Raw genomic sequence first — 18,909 nt, 5'->3', positions numbered from 1 at the left:
GTAAGGGCTCAACAAGGGTAGGTAGCCGACTGACCGTATCTACTGTCGACCATCCATCCACCCAGAAACAGATAACGGTAACTTTCTTTTTCTTTGTTTCGCTGTGCATAATGGTCTAGCATTGACTCATTTACAATTACAATAATATCAGTATATTCCCAACTCTGTCGATTGAAGGATTTTTGATGGGGGATTTAGGCATTATGATAATATAATAAATATTATTTGGTATCAGTAGGTAATAAACACCAGTGGGTCTATTCTATACTTATCGACCGCTAAAGTGATAAAGTGATAAATATTATCAAAATTAGGGTAGGTTTGTATCAAAGTATTAGCACTTATTGTAACAATTACAATAAGTTGGTTGTAATTGTTGCAATAAGTGCTAATACTTTGATACAAACCTACCCTAAGTTTGGTAATATTTATCACTTTAGGGGTCGATAAGTATAGAATAGACTCACAGGATTGGAAACCATTCCTCGCGATAACGGGTAAAAGTGTTTCAAGAGCAGAAGAGACCGACGAGACTCAAGAGAGTGAAATGTAAGCATACGTTGTAGAAAGGCAGTCGAAAAGTAATCATTTGACAAATTATCAAAAGGAAAATAGTTATATGTCTTAAAACTTAAAATAAAGAAAGTTGAAGAAATTTCTTCTGGACGCGTTCTAAGATAAGCTTATAGGAAACTTCATAATATAATTATATTATAGTGATTATTAGTAAGTCTATTCTACCATCACCACGAGAGGTGCCCTGGTTTGTAGAGTCTTCTTTGACCAGGAATGAGCTTAAGTTAATACTGAGGCTAAGAACAGGGCACACCATGGGCAAAAGATTCGATGTCCTCATGGGAAGAAGCGAATCGTAGCTGTGCGATGAATGTCATGTTTTAGAGGGCATTGTATATATAGCACTGCAATACCCCAAATATGAAATTCACAGAGTACAGCTGCGAATTGCGGATGTCTATGAGAATGTCGACGAATCGAAAGGTGTCCTGGCGGTGGGTAAGACGGAAGAGCTAGGCAAAATTGTAAAGTTATTTAACAGAATAGGAGTGAGGACCTGATCGACGGATCCCCTTCTAGAAGAGAAGAGGCGATATGACAGCGAGTCGCAGTCAAAGCCTCGGTAAAATCACAAAAAAAAAGTGATTATTATGAAATATAACCATGAACCAATATAATAAATAACCTTGTTTTGTTCATCATTTCGATGTGCCATACACTTTCAAATATCGTTATTGTTTAACGATAGACAATACAGATATATCCGACTGTACAACGATCATCCAGACATCTTTATTTTGAGCTCTCATTCTATAATCGGTCACACTCAGCCTATCTGCTTTTCTCTTACTAAATCTGTTAAAAAATCTCTACAGATGGTACTCAAAATCTACATTGGATTATACAGTCAATAAAATAATGAAATATAATTTAGGTCCATCTGCTCATTAGTATTTAGAGTTTAATAGATATACCTATTATATATTATAATGATATCAAGGGTATTACATAAGTTTATTATATTAAACAAGTTATTTAGAGATACATCAATTAAAGGACTGCTCATTTTAATATGTGGTTAATTACGGTATAATATCTCAAAATTACCGTTAAACATAGCATAAGTTTACTGAAGTTTTTCTCTAACGACATAGTTTGATGTTTTTCTCTGAAACAATAAAAAAAGCTTCCGACAAAACCTAACGCAGGCATCGGTACATGATGAGTATTAAATAATACAACATTATTTACCTACATTAATAAATATTTTTTATTTGATTATATTATGATTTGTTACTCGCTGAACAAGATTTAAAGATGTAACACTCTTCATTAAAAATACAGAATATGGAAATACTTCAGAAATCCTAGAAAAAAATACCAAATGTGACTTGTGAATGTGACGCAAGATGGCGTTAGGATTTTTCCATTTATTTTAAACACAAGATCTTGATCATTATCATCAAATTCGATTAATGTACGGATAAATGAAGGCTCTTCGAAGTTAAACATATTATTCTTTTTAGTTATGTAAATTGCGTTGCCTTTACCTTTCCGATGTACCAACCACTAGATATGTCCAGCTATCGTCACTTTTTCGAACTGTGTGTCATAAAAATAACAAAATAACAATTTGTAACACTGTTATATTATCTTTGTTATAATCTTCGCCAAATAAAAGTAAATTAATTTGACAGTTTAAAATTAAGTATCAATGTAAATGTTTTCAAAACAGCTGTTTTAGATCTTCCATCTTGAATTTCACGTGCCAATAGTAATTCATTGAAGTGACAGTTGGCGGCAGCACTATCCACGTTTATGCCATAATAGTATTTAGATTTGATATAATGAAGTGAATGGAGACAGTTTTGCCGAACATATACAATAAATTTATACTTATTCAATACAAAACAGTACGTTTGTTACTATTTCGCGATATTAAATCAAATCTTAACGTCCATAACGATGATTAAATTTATGATAACCTGTAAACCAGCGATTTACAAACTGAGGAGGCGCGGACTGTTGCAAAAGGAGGCGCGAAAAGTTTAACACAATAATGTAGCCACATAATTGCAGTTTGCAAGTGCATAGTTCATAAAACGGCAGCTAGTTATAAACTACATAAAAAACAGTCATATAAAAGTTAGGTTGTTTGCAAACCTGTATGAAGATATGGAGACTAATTTTATTATAAGTACCTCATTTCTATACTATTATGCATGGCCCCTACAAGAGAGGGGGGGCTGACAGGGCTCCAGCCTGGGGGCCCGGCATTGCGGATCGACCAGTTAAGTGAGATAAACACACACCACATATTCGTTCTATTAGTAAAAAAAATCACCTGCGGCACTGTTTCGGTTGCAGAATGTTAACATTTTATGATATATGTGTATGTGAGATACAATTTGATGTGATTGTGTGATGTGTGTGATTGATGATAATTCACATGTAAAATTTTATTTTATAATTATTTGTAGTGTATTTCCTGACTAATAAAAATGGCTAGGTATATGGAAACTAAAACTTTTGTTCAATTTTGGTTGAATCGAACTGAAGAATAATATAATACTTTGTCAAGAAAAGCAATGCAAGTAGGTACTGCTACCATTCGTATTATCATATTTATGCGAAACGGAATTTTCTGCATTGGATGCAATGAAATCCATATATCGAGCTCGTTTAGTAGAAAAAAGCACCTTGTTTAAAAATGTATTTAATGAAATAAAGGGGGGGGAGGCGCCAAGATTATATTTTTTTAAAAGGGAAGTGTAGTAACGTAAAGTTTGGAAACCACTGCTGTAAACTATTTTAATTTTAAGTGAATAGATAATAATCGGTGTTGGGATCTAAGTTTTCAACTGAAGTCATAAGACGATTGTTAATAGAAATTCGAGTTTATTCCAAATAAATTGATAACATGATAACAAGCGGTCGATTTTATAGTACGAACTATTATAAACACAATCTATCATTGTGTTTCTTATATAGCCAAATTACACAAATCGATTCGATGACGTCATCTATATAGAGCTGTCGCACACAATACAAATACCAATTGAATCGTCTTGACGCATGTCGTGATTTATTCATAATGCTAAAGGAGTCATACTTAATAACGACAAATTTTAACTATTGGCTTTTTAAATACTTAATGAAGTCCTTTCCAAATTGACTTACTATTGGCAATCGGCTTTTGTATTTTTAAATCAAAGTAGGTATTACATTAATTACTAACCGACGTCACAGATCACTCCAAGAATTGTTGTTTGTAACTTACTTGAACTTGCTAATAATTTTTAATTAAGTACCTATTTTTTTATTAAACGAATGGTACATTCTTAAATCTTGTGAATCATTCGTTGAATAGAAAAAATAGTAGGGGCCATGCAATACTTAATACATTGACTTCTCACACAAGGAAATCTATTCCAACTACGTAACACCATAACACAGTTTCGTTATATTTCTGGATTAAAGATAACTCTATTGTATTACTGGTATATTCTGCGTGCGAGATTACCGTAAATAACCGAAAGCATGATATTGAGGGAAGATGGTATCCATGTCTCACCCTCAGTTCAAATTCTTGTCTGTTTTATGCAAACTCGCGCCTGCAAAGTTTTTCAAAATATTTTTGACAGATCACAGGTTTATATAATTATTAGTAGCCAAAAGGAGCGATGATAATAAACGTTTTTTTTATATTTCATAACCTCGAAATACTTAACGCTTACAATTCATCACAGTAATAAAATTATAATATTGTGTATTTCATTTTTTTAAGATTTATTCCCAATTACATATTTCTGATTTTATTAAGCTCGGAAAAAAATATGTTTCCAAAAAAATAATAGTTCCTAAATAGAAACAGTAATATAGGTACTTAATACTAATCACATTATTATTCTTGTTATTTCCAGGTTATATCATTAGAAGGTTGGACAGACATAATGTATTACGTGCAAGATGCCCACAGCTTTTGGGATTGGATATATTTTGTACTTCTCATTGTGGTAAGTATCTACTTAATATACAAGTTTTTTTTGGATAACGCTTGTTGAATTCGTTCTTTGTTATTCATTTTTTACTTGTAGGGATGCTGTCACTATTTGCAACAATATATTTTCTACTTTGTGTTTGTAACTAATTGAATATTGGCTAGCAGCCAATAAAGTATTATGGTATGTAGTATTATAGACTGTTAGCTTTTCTATGTTCTAAAAATATTTATTTAATTACAATAGTAAAAAATCCTTAGAATAAGTAAAGTTACGTAAAATTGTCCACACAATTGAACAATAAATACTAAAATAGTATAATTACTACTTCAACAATTATTTTTGGGGGTGCTATATATATATACCTACAGCATATATGGACCGTACGCCATTGTTACATACACCAGTGAGTGCCATGAAATAAAAATTAGAATTGAGGTGGCAAGAAACACTTTTCAAAACATAGTTTCTGCTAATTCAATTTAATTTAATTCAATTCGATTTATTTTATTTTTAACATATTGTGGACACTACAAATTATAAGTTTAAGATGTTCACAATATGATATGAAACATTATTATAAAGAATAAAGGGAAAAAAAGAAAAGTAATAAAAGGGATAAAAATGAAAATATGAAAAAAGAACGTAATATAAACATACAAAAGCAAAAGCAGTGAAAATATAATTATACAAATATATAAGTTCAAAGACGTACACCGAGTTCGCTAAGGAGACCCTATTTTTTAAATTTATAAAATAGCGTCCACCTCAACTCACGCAATTGGAATATATCAACACCCGAAGCAATTTTGTTGAACATAGTTATCGCCCTCCCAATTGGCATTACCAGTAGCAGGTTGGCTCTGCATCTTGGGAGAATAAACAACTGATAGGTACTCCCTATTTCTAAAGCTCAAATTACATTTTCAGATTGCGTCTGGCCCGATCGTCTGCCACGACTGTCAAACTCTATTCTCTATGGTTTTCAAGGATCGTGAGCGATCGGGACAAAAGTGGAAAATTTTCAATTATTCCGTCGTGCGATCCATTCATTAGCAAGCGAAGATTGCCGAAAGCGTACGATAATAGCCGAATACTCGCCCGCTGGCGAGCCACGCAAACGTTCGTTCGTTCTACTGCTCGATTTCAACAACTACAAGGTGGCTAATAGGTAGGTGACTAACGCTGAGAACACGGTCCTCGTCGATTTAATACACGCCAGTTGAAATATAGCTAAACTCGCTACAATTAGTCTTAATCGATTGGCTTGGAGTTCAAGCTCGCCCAATTATTCATGATGTAAATAAACAATAAGTATACAAAACTTTCTATAATAATGTCAAATGGCCGCGCAAATTTCAACAGATGCTCGCTAGGCTTGACAGCTCAGTTTTTTTGACGTATAAAATTGCGCGGGAATACGGTCAGTGTAGCCACCAAAATATCTAGTTTTTGATCAACCTATATTTTTATAAAAATAGCAACACTATGTTTATTTTAAATCAATCAAAAGCAAGGACCAACGCGATTGAATCGTTGCATGTAATTCGACATTAATATGGACGAAGCACCTGGAAAAAAATGACACTCACTTTTTTGTCGGGTCTGCCGAAAGGCATAACTGTTCTAATGCCATTTACAGTAAAGGTGATATTGCTATAAATTCCCGATGCTTTTTGTCGGGTCTGCCGAATGGTTCGGTTTGAACGGGTTCGCTCAAATAATGAACATTGACACCAGAAACACTGTTCTAACGCCATTATAATTAAAGTGATATTGCTATAAATTCCCGATGCATGATGTCGCATAATGGAAATTGCGTGACGTTTTCCTATGCATGTGCGAATGTCGCTATGCACGAATTTACTTGCTAGCTACTGTACTGAGTGCGTTGTCCATTAATAATGTCATTGGTGTAATTGCAAATAGTGTTAAAACGTTGGCCACGACGGTTGTTGGATCGGGTTGGGTCTGTGCGTCTGCCAATGTAATTAAGCCTTTATATAGTTATCAGGGACACACAGGTCAACACTGCCCAGAATGGCAGAAAAACAAAACATTTATTAGTCTGAACACCAGATCAGATACTACACCATATCGATATGGATTGTCATATTATTATCTACTCTAACAGAAAAAGGTACCCTCCATAAAATAGGCCCAACGAAGAAGAAATCTTTAAAATTATAAATACATTATTGATATTATAACTAAAATTACTTACGTCATTTTTCTCCGTGAACGTAGTATGATTTAATCATAAACATAAGAAATACTTTTTATATCTAGTCTCACGTTGCATAAAATAATTATTAGCTATGTACATAGTATTATTATATATTTACCTGTGGTACCAATATTAATGTCAGCAGTGTTGCCAAAGAGATGACTAAAAATACCGCTCGCAAGCATTGAGGGAAATCGCGGCGTAAAATTTTATGTATCTCCATGAAAAACATCTGTGTTGCATTTTAATTTTACAACACTGTTTTACAATATATTTATACAATATGATTACATTACATATACAATGTTTATAAGTGAAAACTTCAATGAAACTCAAAAAAGGACATATTCACATAGGAAACGTCCAATTAATAAAATATAATACTAATATTTATAAGTATTGCTGTAAATAGATAATTTTTGTCAAATTTAATGCTAAGAGGTTTTTAAAAGCTATATAAAATGAAATATCAAAAGTTTGCGTCGAAATATTGAAAAAATAAAAGCGATGATCGTGGGTTTTTTTTTATTTTCACTTTATCGCTTAAGACTACTATACTTCAGTGAAACGGCAAATAATTTTCAACAATAGGTGCGACGAAATTTCGGACTCGCTGCCAATCAAATAGCGAAAGTCGAGCTGTGTACACGTCAATTTGTTTTGTGATGGCGTCGGGGGAATTAATTCTTAAATCGAGTAAAGATGACTAAAAAACGTTACCCATTTACTTGAAAAAGAAAACACGTCAATGAATATATTATTATTATTACTAATGGAACAATAAACAAAACATTAAATGGACGCATGTTGAATTTTATGACAAATTATGTTTTTTTCTGCATGCGTCGTTTGCACAATCTTCGCGTCGCGTAGTCACGATCGTTTTATACCGTGCCCCAGCTGAAGTATAGCCTCAATATTTTAACTATTTATATAGCTATTAATTTTTTGATCAGTTTATAAATTATATTGGTGACATAATATGTATTATTTGAAATATACGAAGGCTGTATTTTATGCTATGCTAAGTGATTGCGTAATTACACAGTCAAAGAAATAGTTAAGTACTAATCTTAAATAAAAGTAATAAGTAAAAATGTTAACACAAGGTTGTTTTATCGAAGGTTATATAGTCAAATATACTCTACCTATTGCAGCCTCGATCTACCAACTCTCGTTTTCTTGTCTATTGAAGAGAAGCCTTTTGGGTGGTTGGTTATCTTCACCGTTGAGGCATGGAGTCGCCGTACTTTTTCATGTGTTGTGTAAATGCTTCAAATATTGTCATGTAGGCCTATTCTAACATAATATGTTATCATATAATATCAAATATTACCTATCACTTATTACGTAAGTATATATTATTATATACTTACATGATAAGTGATATTGTCAGTTAACATTAAAAAGGAGCTAATTGTAATCACATATTTTATCACTTTAGGGATTCTGGCGATTAATTATGTAAAAAAGTTGAGAAACTTTGAGAACGAGACGGAGTATGTCAATTTTACATATTGAGAATGTAGATGCAAGATTCGAATGTTGTACTGCAATCGCAATGACATGACTAATAAAATTTTAGGTTATGTTGATATGTCTGACGTGTTAATACAAAATTCTTGTGTTCGGCTCATTATCGAATAAATGGCGCTGGTTCGGCTTTCTCCGCTTAGGTTCGGCAGCAGGAATATATCCTAATTTGACTGACATGTCTGCTAACCTAAATTTTCACCGTATTTTGAATTGGAGATAGCCGCCGATAACTGTTTTGTCTATATTAATATACTATATTAATAACCGTAGAGAATATACCCGATGATCAACAAATCTATGTAATAGGTACCTACTGCACTAAAAAGAAACTCGAATGAAAATATCGCCACTTTAAAGAGAAATCATTAATCGATATAATCTCCATTTGACAGCCATTTAAAAAAAAACTTACCTTTTGTTTCGCCATTCAGCACAATGACGTCACCCTTTGACAGCCAATGGAGCGCCGTTAATCTTTCGCTGTCAACCATACTCAACCGACGCTGGCTGGCTTGTTTATTTTCCAACGTGGCGACACTTTTTTTGCGCATGGCAACGTATGGGTGTCAGCGAAAGGCGGGAAAATTGCGCCCGACATGGCATTTTTATTTATATGATACCCGCACCGTAGTAATGCAATGACATGCATAATGATTGATAGATCCATAGATACTGTGTATTTAATTTTGTCTATTAAACGCATTACCACCATCAGCTTTGATCCACAGCTAAATGGAGGCCACTTCAAGATGATTCCATTCACTTCGGTTCTGTGAATTACATTCGTATGTATTTCTACAACACTATGTCGATGGCAAGCATGGAGCATATATCGATTGAAAATTAGGCAAGTTTTAGTATGCCAATTGCATTGAAGGTCGTGACCACTCCCAAATACAGTAATCTTCCGAGTGACGAAGACTCTCCACCCCTCACGGTTCTCAGTCTTTCTCAGTGCGAAGTGAAGGCTGCCCCCAGTAACCTCTTTCAATTGCTAGCTCAAACGCGCCGATACTCTTTTTCTACCCAACACCATCAGTCTCTCCAAGTTATCCGACCCATAGAGAACAATGTGTTCAAAAAATATGGTGTCTCAGACACATAGTCGAGACCCATTTCTTTATCTAGAGCAGTCAACCTTTTTATACTGTTAAATAAATTTTATCTAGGCCACATACAACCTACGATCCATTAACACTGTTATCCAAGTCTATATGGATAACAGGCACCGCTAGCTCAGGGTACAGGGTTTTTGCACTATCTCTCTGATGAATTCCAATCGTGTTACGGAAAGGACCATCGGAATCAATTGGTATCCGATGAATATCTTTATCATACCATTGCAACGGTTAATTGCGAGCATTGAAAACTAAACTCGAACTGGACGCCAAAGCCGTTTCTGTGAAAGAAAAGAACGTAAAAGAACATAATATTATAGGATACAATTAAATTAAATGAAACACCGTGATAATTTAACCTCACTGTATTTAATATGACATTGTAATTAAAATTCAATGGTACTATATCTTAATAACAAATAATTACGAAAGTACAAAATGGCGGTATAACTCCGAAGTCAAACCACCATCGTTCATAAACGACGGTATTATAATACATAAACGAATATTTACGTTACACAAAAGACGCACTATCGTCTGCAAACTAAGATATTAATACAATAAGTCCTCAGCAACTTAACCTAGCTTAAACAAAATATCCACATGTGAGTGAGGTTATAATTAAAACAAATACATAAAAAAATGAAATGTATTTACAGCCGCATGGCAATTCCGCCATGCGGGACTCGCTGATACCACGTCTTCTTGTGTCAAAGGTCAACCAGAAAACGAATTGATGCAAGCGGATGTTGATCGGCCAAGGAACGATCCCGCCACCACTCATCAAACCCGTATGCTTTCTCGAAGTACCAACCGCAGGATTTTTGTGTTTCCCGCGAGAGAAAAAACCTCTCCACTAATTAAAATTGTTAATTAACCCGTAGGTGACGTCTGCAACGTCACAATACCTACCGCCCACCTTTGTGTCTCTGTTAGTAGTAAAATTTTCTAACCGTCCACATTAATGGTGATTTATAAAGTAGGGGGGTAACTTTGCTTTTAAATAAAGCAGAGTCACAGCAAGTTAACGCATATAATAATAATTACTTACCAACTACTTGCAAAGCAATCGAACGTGTGACCCATTATAAATATTTAGGTACATGGGTCAATGAGAAATGGGACCAGTCTCAGGAAATAAAAACTAGAATTGAGATTGCAAGGAGCGCCTTTCTCAAAATGAGACGCCTCCTTAGCAATCGAGATCTTAACCTAGGTCTGAGACTGCGTATGGTACGTTGTTATGTGCTCTCAATTCTTTTCTATGGTATGGAAGTATGGACGCTAAACCAAGAGATATCACGGATACTTGAAGCTTTCGAGATGTGGCTGTATAGACGCATCCTCAAAATTCCTTGAACACTCCGGGTGACAAATGTTGAAGTTCTCAATCGAATGGGGAAGGACCCAGAAGTTCTACATAGTATCAAAACCAGGAAACTACAGTACCTCGGCCACATTATGAGAGGACAAAAATATAGCATTCCCCAACATGTCATTCAAGGAAAGATCAATGGGAAGCGTAGCAGAGGACGGTGCCGCATTTCGTGGCTTAAGAACCTCCGTGATTGGTATGAGTGCAGCTCCACCGAACTGTTCCGGGTAGCAGACGACAAAGATAAGATCGTCTTGATGGTGGCCGACCTCCGCTAGGGGATGGCACAATAAGAAGAAGACCAAATACTTTATGTCAGACTTTTGCTAACTTTGGCAGAATAAATCTTTATAAAACAACGTAGTTAAATTTATCTTTTTATTTATACTTTGCATACATAGAAGCTTGAAGTCTGATTAAATTACATTTAATTAATTAAATTATTAACGAGATCCCCGAGGCTGATGCTGTGATACACTAAATACTGGATATCTGGCTCAATTTTTGTGAGAAACAAACGTAGGTTTCCTCTTTTGGAAATATTCAGGCGGTTTTTTTCTTTGTTCATAATATGATTGACAGCATTAAAGCCTGATTCCACAAGATATAAAGTAGGAAAAGGTATCAATAAACTGACATTTTTCACATATTTAGATGTACGACAGGCATTTTTTTTCATTTTGCCATAGGTTTTCATATCCACCACTATCGAATTTATGTATACTTAAAACCCCTACCGCCCGGCGCCCACCATAAAAGCTGAAACTCCCACTAGTGGGCGGTAGGAACCAGGTTGACTACCCCTGATCTAGAACGTCTGAATATGATTTGTTCTGTGCTCTATCCAAGAAACACGAAGCATTTGGTGCTAACAACACATTTCGAAGACATCAATTGCCTTCCATTCCCTTGCCCTCGGCGTCCATGACTTGACACCGTACAAAAATATGTATAGCATTAATGTTTGCATAAGCATTGCCAAAGTAGCTTGATTTGGAAGAGCGCTGATGAGTAGGTATTAAAATTGACCAATACTTAAAATTTGTCGCAATTAGTATGTCACTGCGTAGCATATTGGTAAATGCGACGGATGGGGCGTAAACCCGGGAGATACAGGGTTCAATTCCCCGCCGGGGTGGCTTACGTTTTTCAAAAAAAGATTTTATCTATTGGTTATAATATACTCACTCAGAAAGTGTTTTTCAAAATTATGTATGTTTGCATAAGCATTATCATAGCAATTTAGCGCAGCTCTATTTATAATTATATCATATATAATTAGGTTTTCCATATCTATGTGGCACAATCAGATATTATATCGATTATGATAAAAAACATGCAAGATTTTAGATAGCAAATAATGCATTTATTTCTTACATTATACGCACACTTTAACATTGAACATTTTGGATTTCGTCAACTCAGGGAGATATTATCAACTGTTAACCAGATGTCCATGTAACTATGACTAGAGAAAATATAATTAATTATCTATTGTGACTTTCTTCCTTAGATTGGCTCATTCTTCATGATCAACCTCTGCCTCGTCGTCATAGCAACGCAGTTTGCGGAAACAAAGAAACGGGAGATGGAGAGGATGCGGCAGGAACGGGCCAGGTTCACTTCCACCTCAACCTTGGCATCTTCAACCAATAACAGTGAACCAGCCACTTGTTATGCTGAGATAGTCAAATATATTGCACATCTCTGGAGAAGATTCAATAGAAGATTAGCCAAAAAGATCAGGTATGGACACGTATTGTGCCAATAATATATTTGTGGCGTTTGGTCGATTTATTATACTGTAACATTGATTCAAGTTACTTCTAATGGACAACAGAGGGTTAATGGTGAATGATACTGAATTCAATTTAAGGTTTTTACATTTAACAGGAACTCAATTACAGAAGAAGGTAGAGGGTTTGGTTGAACTTTCCCATAGCATCCAGCAATAATAACAGGGTGGTCTCTGTTAAAAAAATAAATCTCTATTATGCGATCGAGAAGGTTTCGAATCTCGCTTGTGTCTAATTATATTGCATTGATACGCCATGAAGATGTATTGTTATGTTGGTAATATAGTAGATACTCGTACCTACTTACATCGTTTTGTAAGTTTCTTTATTTATCAAACTATAACTTAAGATGGTATTCGATTGTTGGTTTATTAAATGTATCATTGCAATGTTTTTTCTCGCGTTACTGGGAGAAATTAAATGTTTGAATCGATCTATTGAAAAATATCAGTGTTTCCCTAATAAATTGACCAAATCCCACAAATTTTATATTACTGTACACCTTTTTATTGAATAAAAAATATAAGTATCTATATTTCAAAGTATACTTTTACACTTTATTCAAATTAAAGCCTTTTAGGATTTGTCATTTGAAATAAACACTGAATTATTAAATAATGATATGATATTAATTTAATGAAAAGTGTTTATTATAATACTCTGACTACAATACAATTTATTTAATATTATGAATTTCCCTGTAATAATAAGTTGTTTATGGAGTTAAGTTTGAAAATTACATAGAAGTAAAATGTGCTACAGTCGGTAGTGATTGAATTAATATTTGCGTGTAAATGAAAATTATGTGTAAATTAAATATTATGTAAATGGGACAACTTGGTATCACCGACTGGACGTTAGGACAACTGGTTGACAATACAACTGGATGCCGGGCATCTTGGCGACGCTACAGATGAAATGTGAAGAAATTGACGCACGACATGAACTGTTATTGTGCAATATCTCTGTTCGGTGTAAGCTGGCTCTCACATTAAAACTCGTCTCGCCTGCAACGTGCCAAATACGTCGATGTGACGTCATCATTATTCACAAAACACACGTTGCCAAATGGAGCTCCACAGATTGGTCGAATGCGACTTTGTAGTTTTGAAAAAAACATCTACTGTTGCAATAGACAAGTTGCATGCTGCTCGGGCCGCGAGTCGTCGAAGACACCAGGATTCATACAAACACCTACGAATTGGTCATTCTCATACCAGCTCGCCGATTCGAAGGTTACGTGCGACTGTCGCTAGGTAGATGTGCACGGTCTTCATATGCAACACCGGATCGACGTTCTTGGAAGGTTTGATTTATGACTGTGCAGCAGACGAGGCGAGTTTAGATGTGAGAGCCGGCTAAGATTGGAACGTGAAAGCGCCACATCGACATGAGTTTTTGCAACAACCATTAACCTCAACTAAATTGTAGGTAGATTTGAAGTCATTATCTACGTGTATTTCTTTGCGCATTTCATTCACTCGTCGTATAGTTGCCCCATGTCCAGTCAGTGTCCACATACTACAATGGTGGTAAATTAATTTGTTTGTTAATTTACAAATAAATTTGTTTACACCTAACAGAATGTGTATAAAGGTTACTAAGATATGACAATTTTTCGGTTACATATAAGTTGTACGTATGCAGTTCATCGTGGGACACTTATTCGTGCGCCGCAGTACGTGAAACATGAGTTCGTATAACATTTTATCAAATGACGAGTTCTTCGTTGAACATTTCACCGTGGAATACATTTGTACGTATCTTACAAAATGCGGCAATAGTTTGCAAATAGTAATGTTCCAATTAGATTAACCCTAACCTAACCTAATCTAACCTAACCTAGTAAAGACATCTCCACATGTTGTAGCATACGTACAAATATACTCCACGGTGAAATGTTCAACAAAGAACTCGTCGTTTGTTTAAATGTTACACGAACTCGTGTTTCACGTACTACGGCGCACGAATAAGTGTCCTGCGGTGAACTGTTTACGCACAAATTTCCGGATACGCAATTTTTCACCGACCTGTATACAATATAAGTACCTATGCATTTTAAATTAATATATTTCTTTAAGTATATATCCAACATTGCTTATCGAATTATATGTTATATCTAATAGAATTATCAATGATAAAATATGCACTTAATGATAACTCAATTCGATTATACTCGTATTGAGTGCAAGACTGTCACTTTACAAAAAAAATCGGTTTTGGGTTATGAATAGAATAAAATGGCTTGTGTTAGTATTTTCTACAATTATAATTATGTATTGTATGATAATTAGATAATATTTTATTAAAAAAGCAGATAGAGACTATTATCGCATTTTTCATTATGCAATATAATATTATGTTTCTCGATTTTTCGCATTATTTGAAAATGTGACAGTCTTGCACTCAGCGTGCAAAATAATAACAGGTTTTTTATAATAACACTTTAAAACTTTCTATAGTTATTAAAAATGCACATTTTTACAAAATATTTTATAAATTATATATTTTTTAAGCTCTGTATTTTTATATTAATATATTATACTCGTAGTATTTTGAAAATTTAAGTAGTATTGGTAATTGTATCAATTTTAATTTGCAAATAGTTAATTAATTAGTCTAAGTAGGTATTTAATTAATTCGTTGATTATATGAACTAATTAAGTATTGCAAGAACTCGTCATAAGTTGGTTTAGGAAAATATCAAAAAGTAATTGTAGATTATATACTATTAATCTCAATTTTATTTAGTATTTATAACACCAATAATTGGTAATTTGGCTTTCATTTACATATTTTATATACAATTACAACAATTTACAAGTCAATTAAATGCACATTGATTATACAAACATAATTAAATGTACTTTTAATAAAAATGCTATTGTAATAAGAATATAATCAAGAATACTTTAATAGTTTTCATATTCAAAAAGTAATTAATTATTATCAATGACTTTTACTTTTTTGTAAGTCTATTGTTAGGTTAAAAACATTATATAATGTTCAGTTGTGGGTTAGCTACGTATGTATTACTATGTAATGATCATCTCGGTATTATATAAACATAGACAGCCCCAGTCATTTATTAGTCATTATTATATATAATTAGTCAAGGCCTAAAGTTCCATGAAGAAGAGTGTAAATATTCATAATCCGAAACTTTACAAATTTGAAATACCTAGTCGAAATCAATAACTTGCATCATCTACCTTCTGGTCACATAATACTTTTGATACATAATAATGTATCAAAAGTAATTTATTATAATATATATTATATATTTTAACAAATTACAAACAGTTTAATATTATTTATGTGAAACTTTACAAGGCAACAGGATAATTATTATAATTTTATTTAATTAAAAAGAAAAAAAACAGGAGGAAACTAAAGATTCCTTCTTATTCATTCTAGTATAATATATTTGAAATATAATACCTACCTATATACCGGATACCAATTTATTTTAAAATAGGATATTATTTTATTTATCGTAACTGATCAATTTCCGTTTCCGGCGTGAATATTAAATTAAATTAATTACAAGGTTTTATTTTACGGACGTATTTTTTATGCTAATAATTTCATGGCCTTCCAATAAACCGTACTAAAGTTCTTCGTTATAAAAATTTTCGCATTCCAGAGAAGCATTATCTGTCCTGTAGTTACGAGTGGTCGATGAGATGCTCGTTAAGTTGAGATTTTTAAATTTAGAATTTTAAACTAATATTAATAAAATTTGGTCTAATAGGGTCTTATATAGGTTTGTGTGGCAAAATACAGGATGCTAATCACATCTCCTAAAAGTATCTTCCATATCTTCAATTAAAAGATAAGAACTGCTCAAGTCTGTCCAACCTTCAGTCGAGCCGATCGGCTATATGGCGAGATACAAGGTTTCTTCTAATCTAGACGCAATCAAAATAATACGGGTGAAACAGGAACAGGAAGTGTGTTTTTTTGTCATTGGCTATAATAATTTTAGCTAGCATTCGACTATCTAGCTATAAAGAGCGCATCCAAGCTTGCAGGCCTCCCTCCTTTATTTGAGCATGGTGGCCTTTAGATTTATACTTTACCACGTTTTTATTAGCTCATATTTAGGGAATCCAATCCCGAGCCAAAATTCTGATCCCGGGATTTCGGGATTACAATTTTATAATCCCGGGATTCCGGGACTGGTCCCGGGATTGGCATTCTTCCATAGTTAATACATTTTTTTTTATATTTACAAATAACATTAATAAAATCGGTCAAAAATAAATCTAGTATAATTTATACTATTTAAGACATTTTTATACAACGTTTTCATTAGCTCGTATTCTTATTTGTCCGGTGGTTTTTTGTCCGGTACAAATCTTGCAATCGATTTTTAACTAACTTCCCGACGAGCTAGACATTTTAAACTTTTAGAATATATCAGAACACGATGTCAATGCATTATTTTAATACGTTTAGCCATTTTTAAGCAGAATTAAATTCATTTTCAATTAATTCTGTTTTGTATGGAAAGTTATTATTGTTGGTTGCTAAGGGGCCCTAGCAACTAAATTATTAATATATACGTGCGTCACTATGAAAATCAATATGAAATGTCAAGATGACATTTCCATCTTTAAGCCATGACAGCCATCTTTAAGCAGAATTGAATTCATTTTCAATTAATTCTGTTTTGTATAGAAAGTTATTTCAGAAAAATACGTAAAAAGTTGAAGACTACTAAGGCGGTGATCCTAGCAACTAAATTATTAATATATACTTGCGTTACTATGGAAATCAAAATGAAATGTCAAAATGACATTTCAGTATTTTTTATTTATTTGTTTTTTTTATTTAATTCATATCAAGTACAAGTTTGAGCATATTTAGTATAATAATTCAACATAAAATTTAAAATCGTTGTATATACAAAGTTCTTTTTATCTTGTTATTATTATTGTTAATTATGTTAATTTTTCAACCTTGATTTAATCTTGATGAAGTTTAATGGAGTAAATAATGTTGTAAAATAAATAATAATGTGAATTTAATATGACATTGCTGTTTTTGGTAGTAAGGACTTAATTAATGGGTTAGCTAGATTTAAAATATTAAAGCAAATCGTGGTATATGGCCTTTCCGCTTCATAAATATAATTAATCAGCCAAATATGAAACTGCCGTAAAACTTATGAGATCATGGTGGAATTACTTTGTTAAAAGAAAAAGTTAAAAGTGCGAAGAATTGTTTTTTTTCCAATCTTTCTCATTTTTATTGATTTATGTGAAAAAATAAAATGAATCGGCAACTTACATATGGGTATAAATCAAACTTATTCAAACTCAGTTTATTTCTAATTTAGTTATTTGTTATTAAAAGTATTTTTTCTGCTATATTTTAGTTTTTATTTTATTTTCCATAAAAATTGATAAAAAATCAATCCCGAAATCCCGGGATTATGTTTACCAATCCCGGGATTCAAAGGTATCGAAAAAAGCTCGGGATCCCGGGTTTGGAATCCCTACTCATATTCTTGTTTGTCCAGTACTAATCTTTTCTTGTGTATCCAGTACATATTTTTCTTGTTTGTCCGAGATTTGTATTGGACGATTGAAGATTTTTAACTAACTTCCCGACTAGCTTTTGGAACTTTTAGAATATATCAGAACACGACGACAATGCATTATTTTAATACGTTTAGCCATTTTTAAGCAGAATTAAATTCATTTTCAATTAATTCTGTTTTGTATGGAAAGTTATTATTGTTGGTTGCTAAGGGGCCCTAGCAACTAAATTATTAATATATACGTGCGTCACTATGGAAATCAATATGAAATGTCAAGATGACATTTCAGTATTCTATATTTATTCAGTATTTCTATCAAGTACAATAAAAAGTTTTTATTAATACATAGTATTATCAAGTTTATATGATTCAACAGAAAATTTAAAAACGTGGTATTTCTTTTTATCTTGTAATTGTTTATTCTAAAATCCCAATTATGTTCCTTGTTTTGAAAATCAATTCCGAACACCAGTCGGGTGTCTTAAGCCGCATTAAGACCAAGCGAGCGAATGTTTGTTCATCCCCCACTCCAGCGAAATTCTCTTGCCTCAAACGCTTTTTGTTGAGCGAGCATAATACTTTCGATGGAGTCAGGAAGAACAAACATTCGCTTGCTTGATCTAAATGCGGCTTTAGAGAGTGGTCTAAAAAGCTATCAACTTGGAATCTAGACAAGAATTTTTGAGGTAAAGAATTGAAAAAAATATCTTGCTCGGAAAAACTGAATATGTTTTATTTTTATGCGCAGCCTAAGAGAAATATTGCTTTTGTGCCAATGTACCCCAATAAAGA

The 18,909-nt window shown here is 33.3% G+C and overlaps 1 protein-coding gene across 1 annotated transcript in view; it reads left to right on the top strand.

Annotated features, from left to right (window-relative positions):
- Positions 1-18,909, top strand: part of LOC147070499 (voltage-dependent T-type calcium channel subunit alpha-1G-like) — a 630,303-nt gene that overhangs the window by 506,823 nt on the left and 104,571 nt on the right. Inside the window, exons 10-11 of the mRNA XM_085949528.1 lie at positions 4,440-4,532; positions 12,287-12,519. Coding sequence (XP_085805654.1) covers positions 4,440-4,532; positions 12,287-12,519 — 326 coding nt within the window. The remainder of the gene's footprint in view (positions 1-4,439; positions 4,533-12,286; positions 12,520-18,909) is intronic.

The sequence above is a fragment of the Rhyacophila brunnea genome, unplaced genomic scaffold, assembly GCF_057557595.1.
Source record: "Rhyacophila brunnea isolate RB1 unplaced genomic scaffold, BYU_Rbru_1.0 scaffold_22, whole genome shotgun sequence".
In the NCBI taxonomy this organism is placed as follows: Eukaryota; Metazoa; Arthropoda; class Insecta; order Trichoptera; family Rhyacophilidae; genus Rhyacophila; species Rhyacophila brunnea.
The sequence above is the reverse complement of the archived record's forward strand: the minus strand, read 5'-3'. Positions and strand labels throughout refer to the sequence as shown.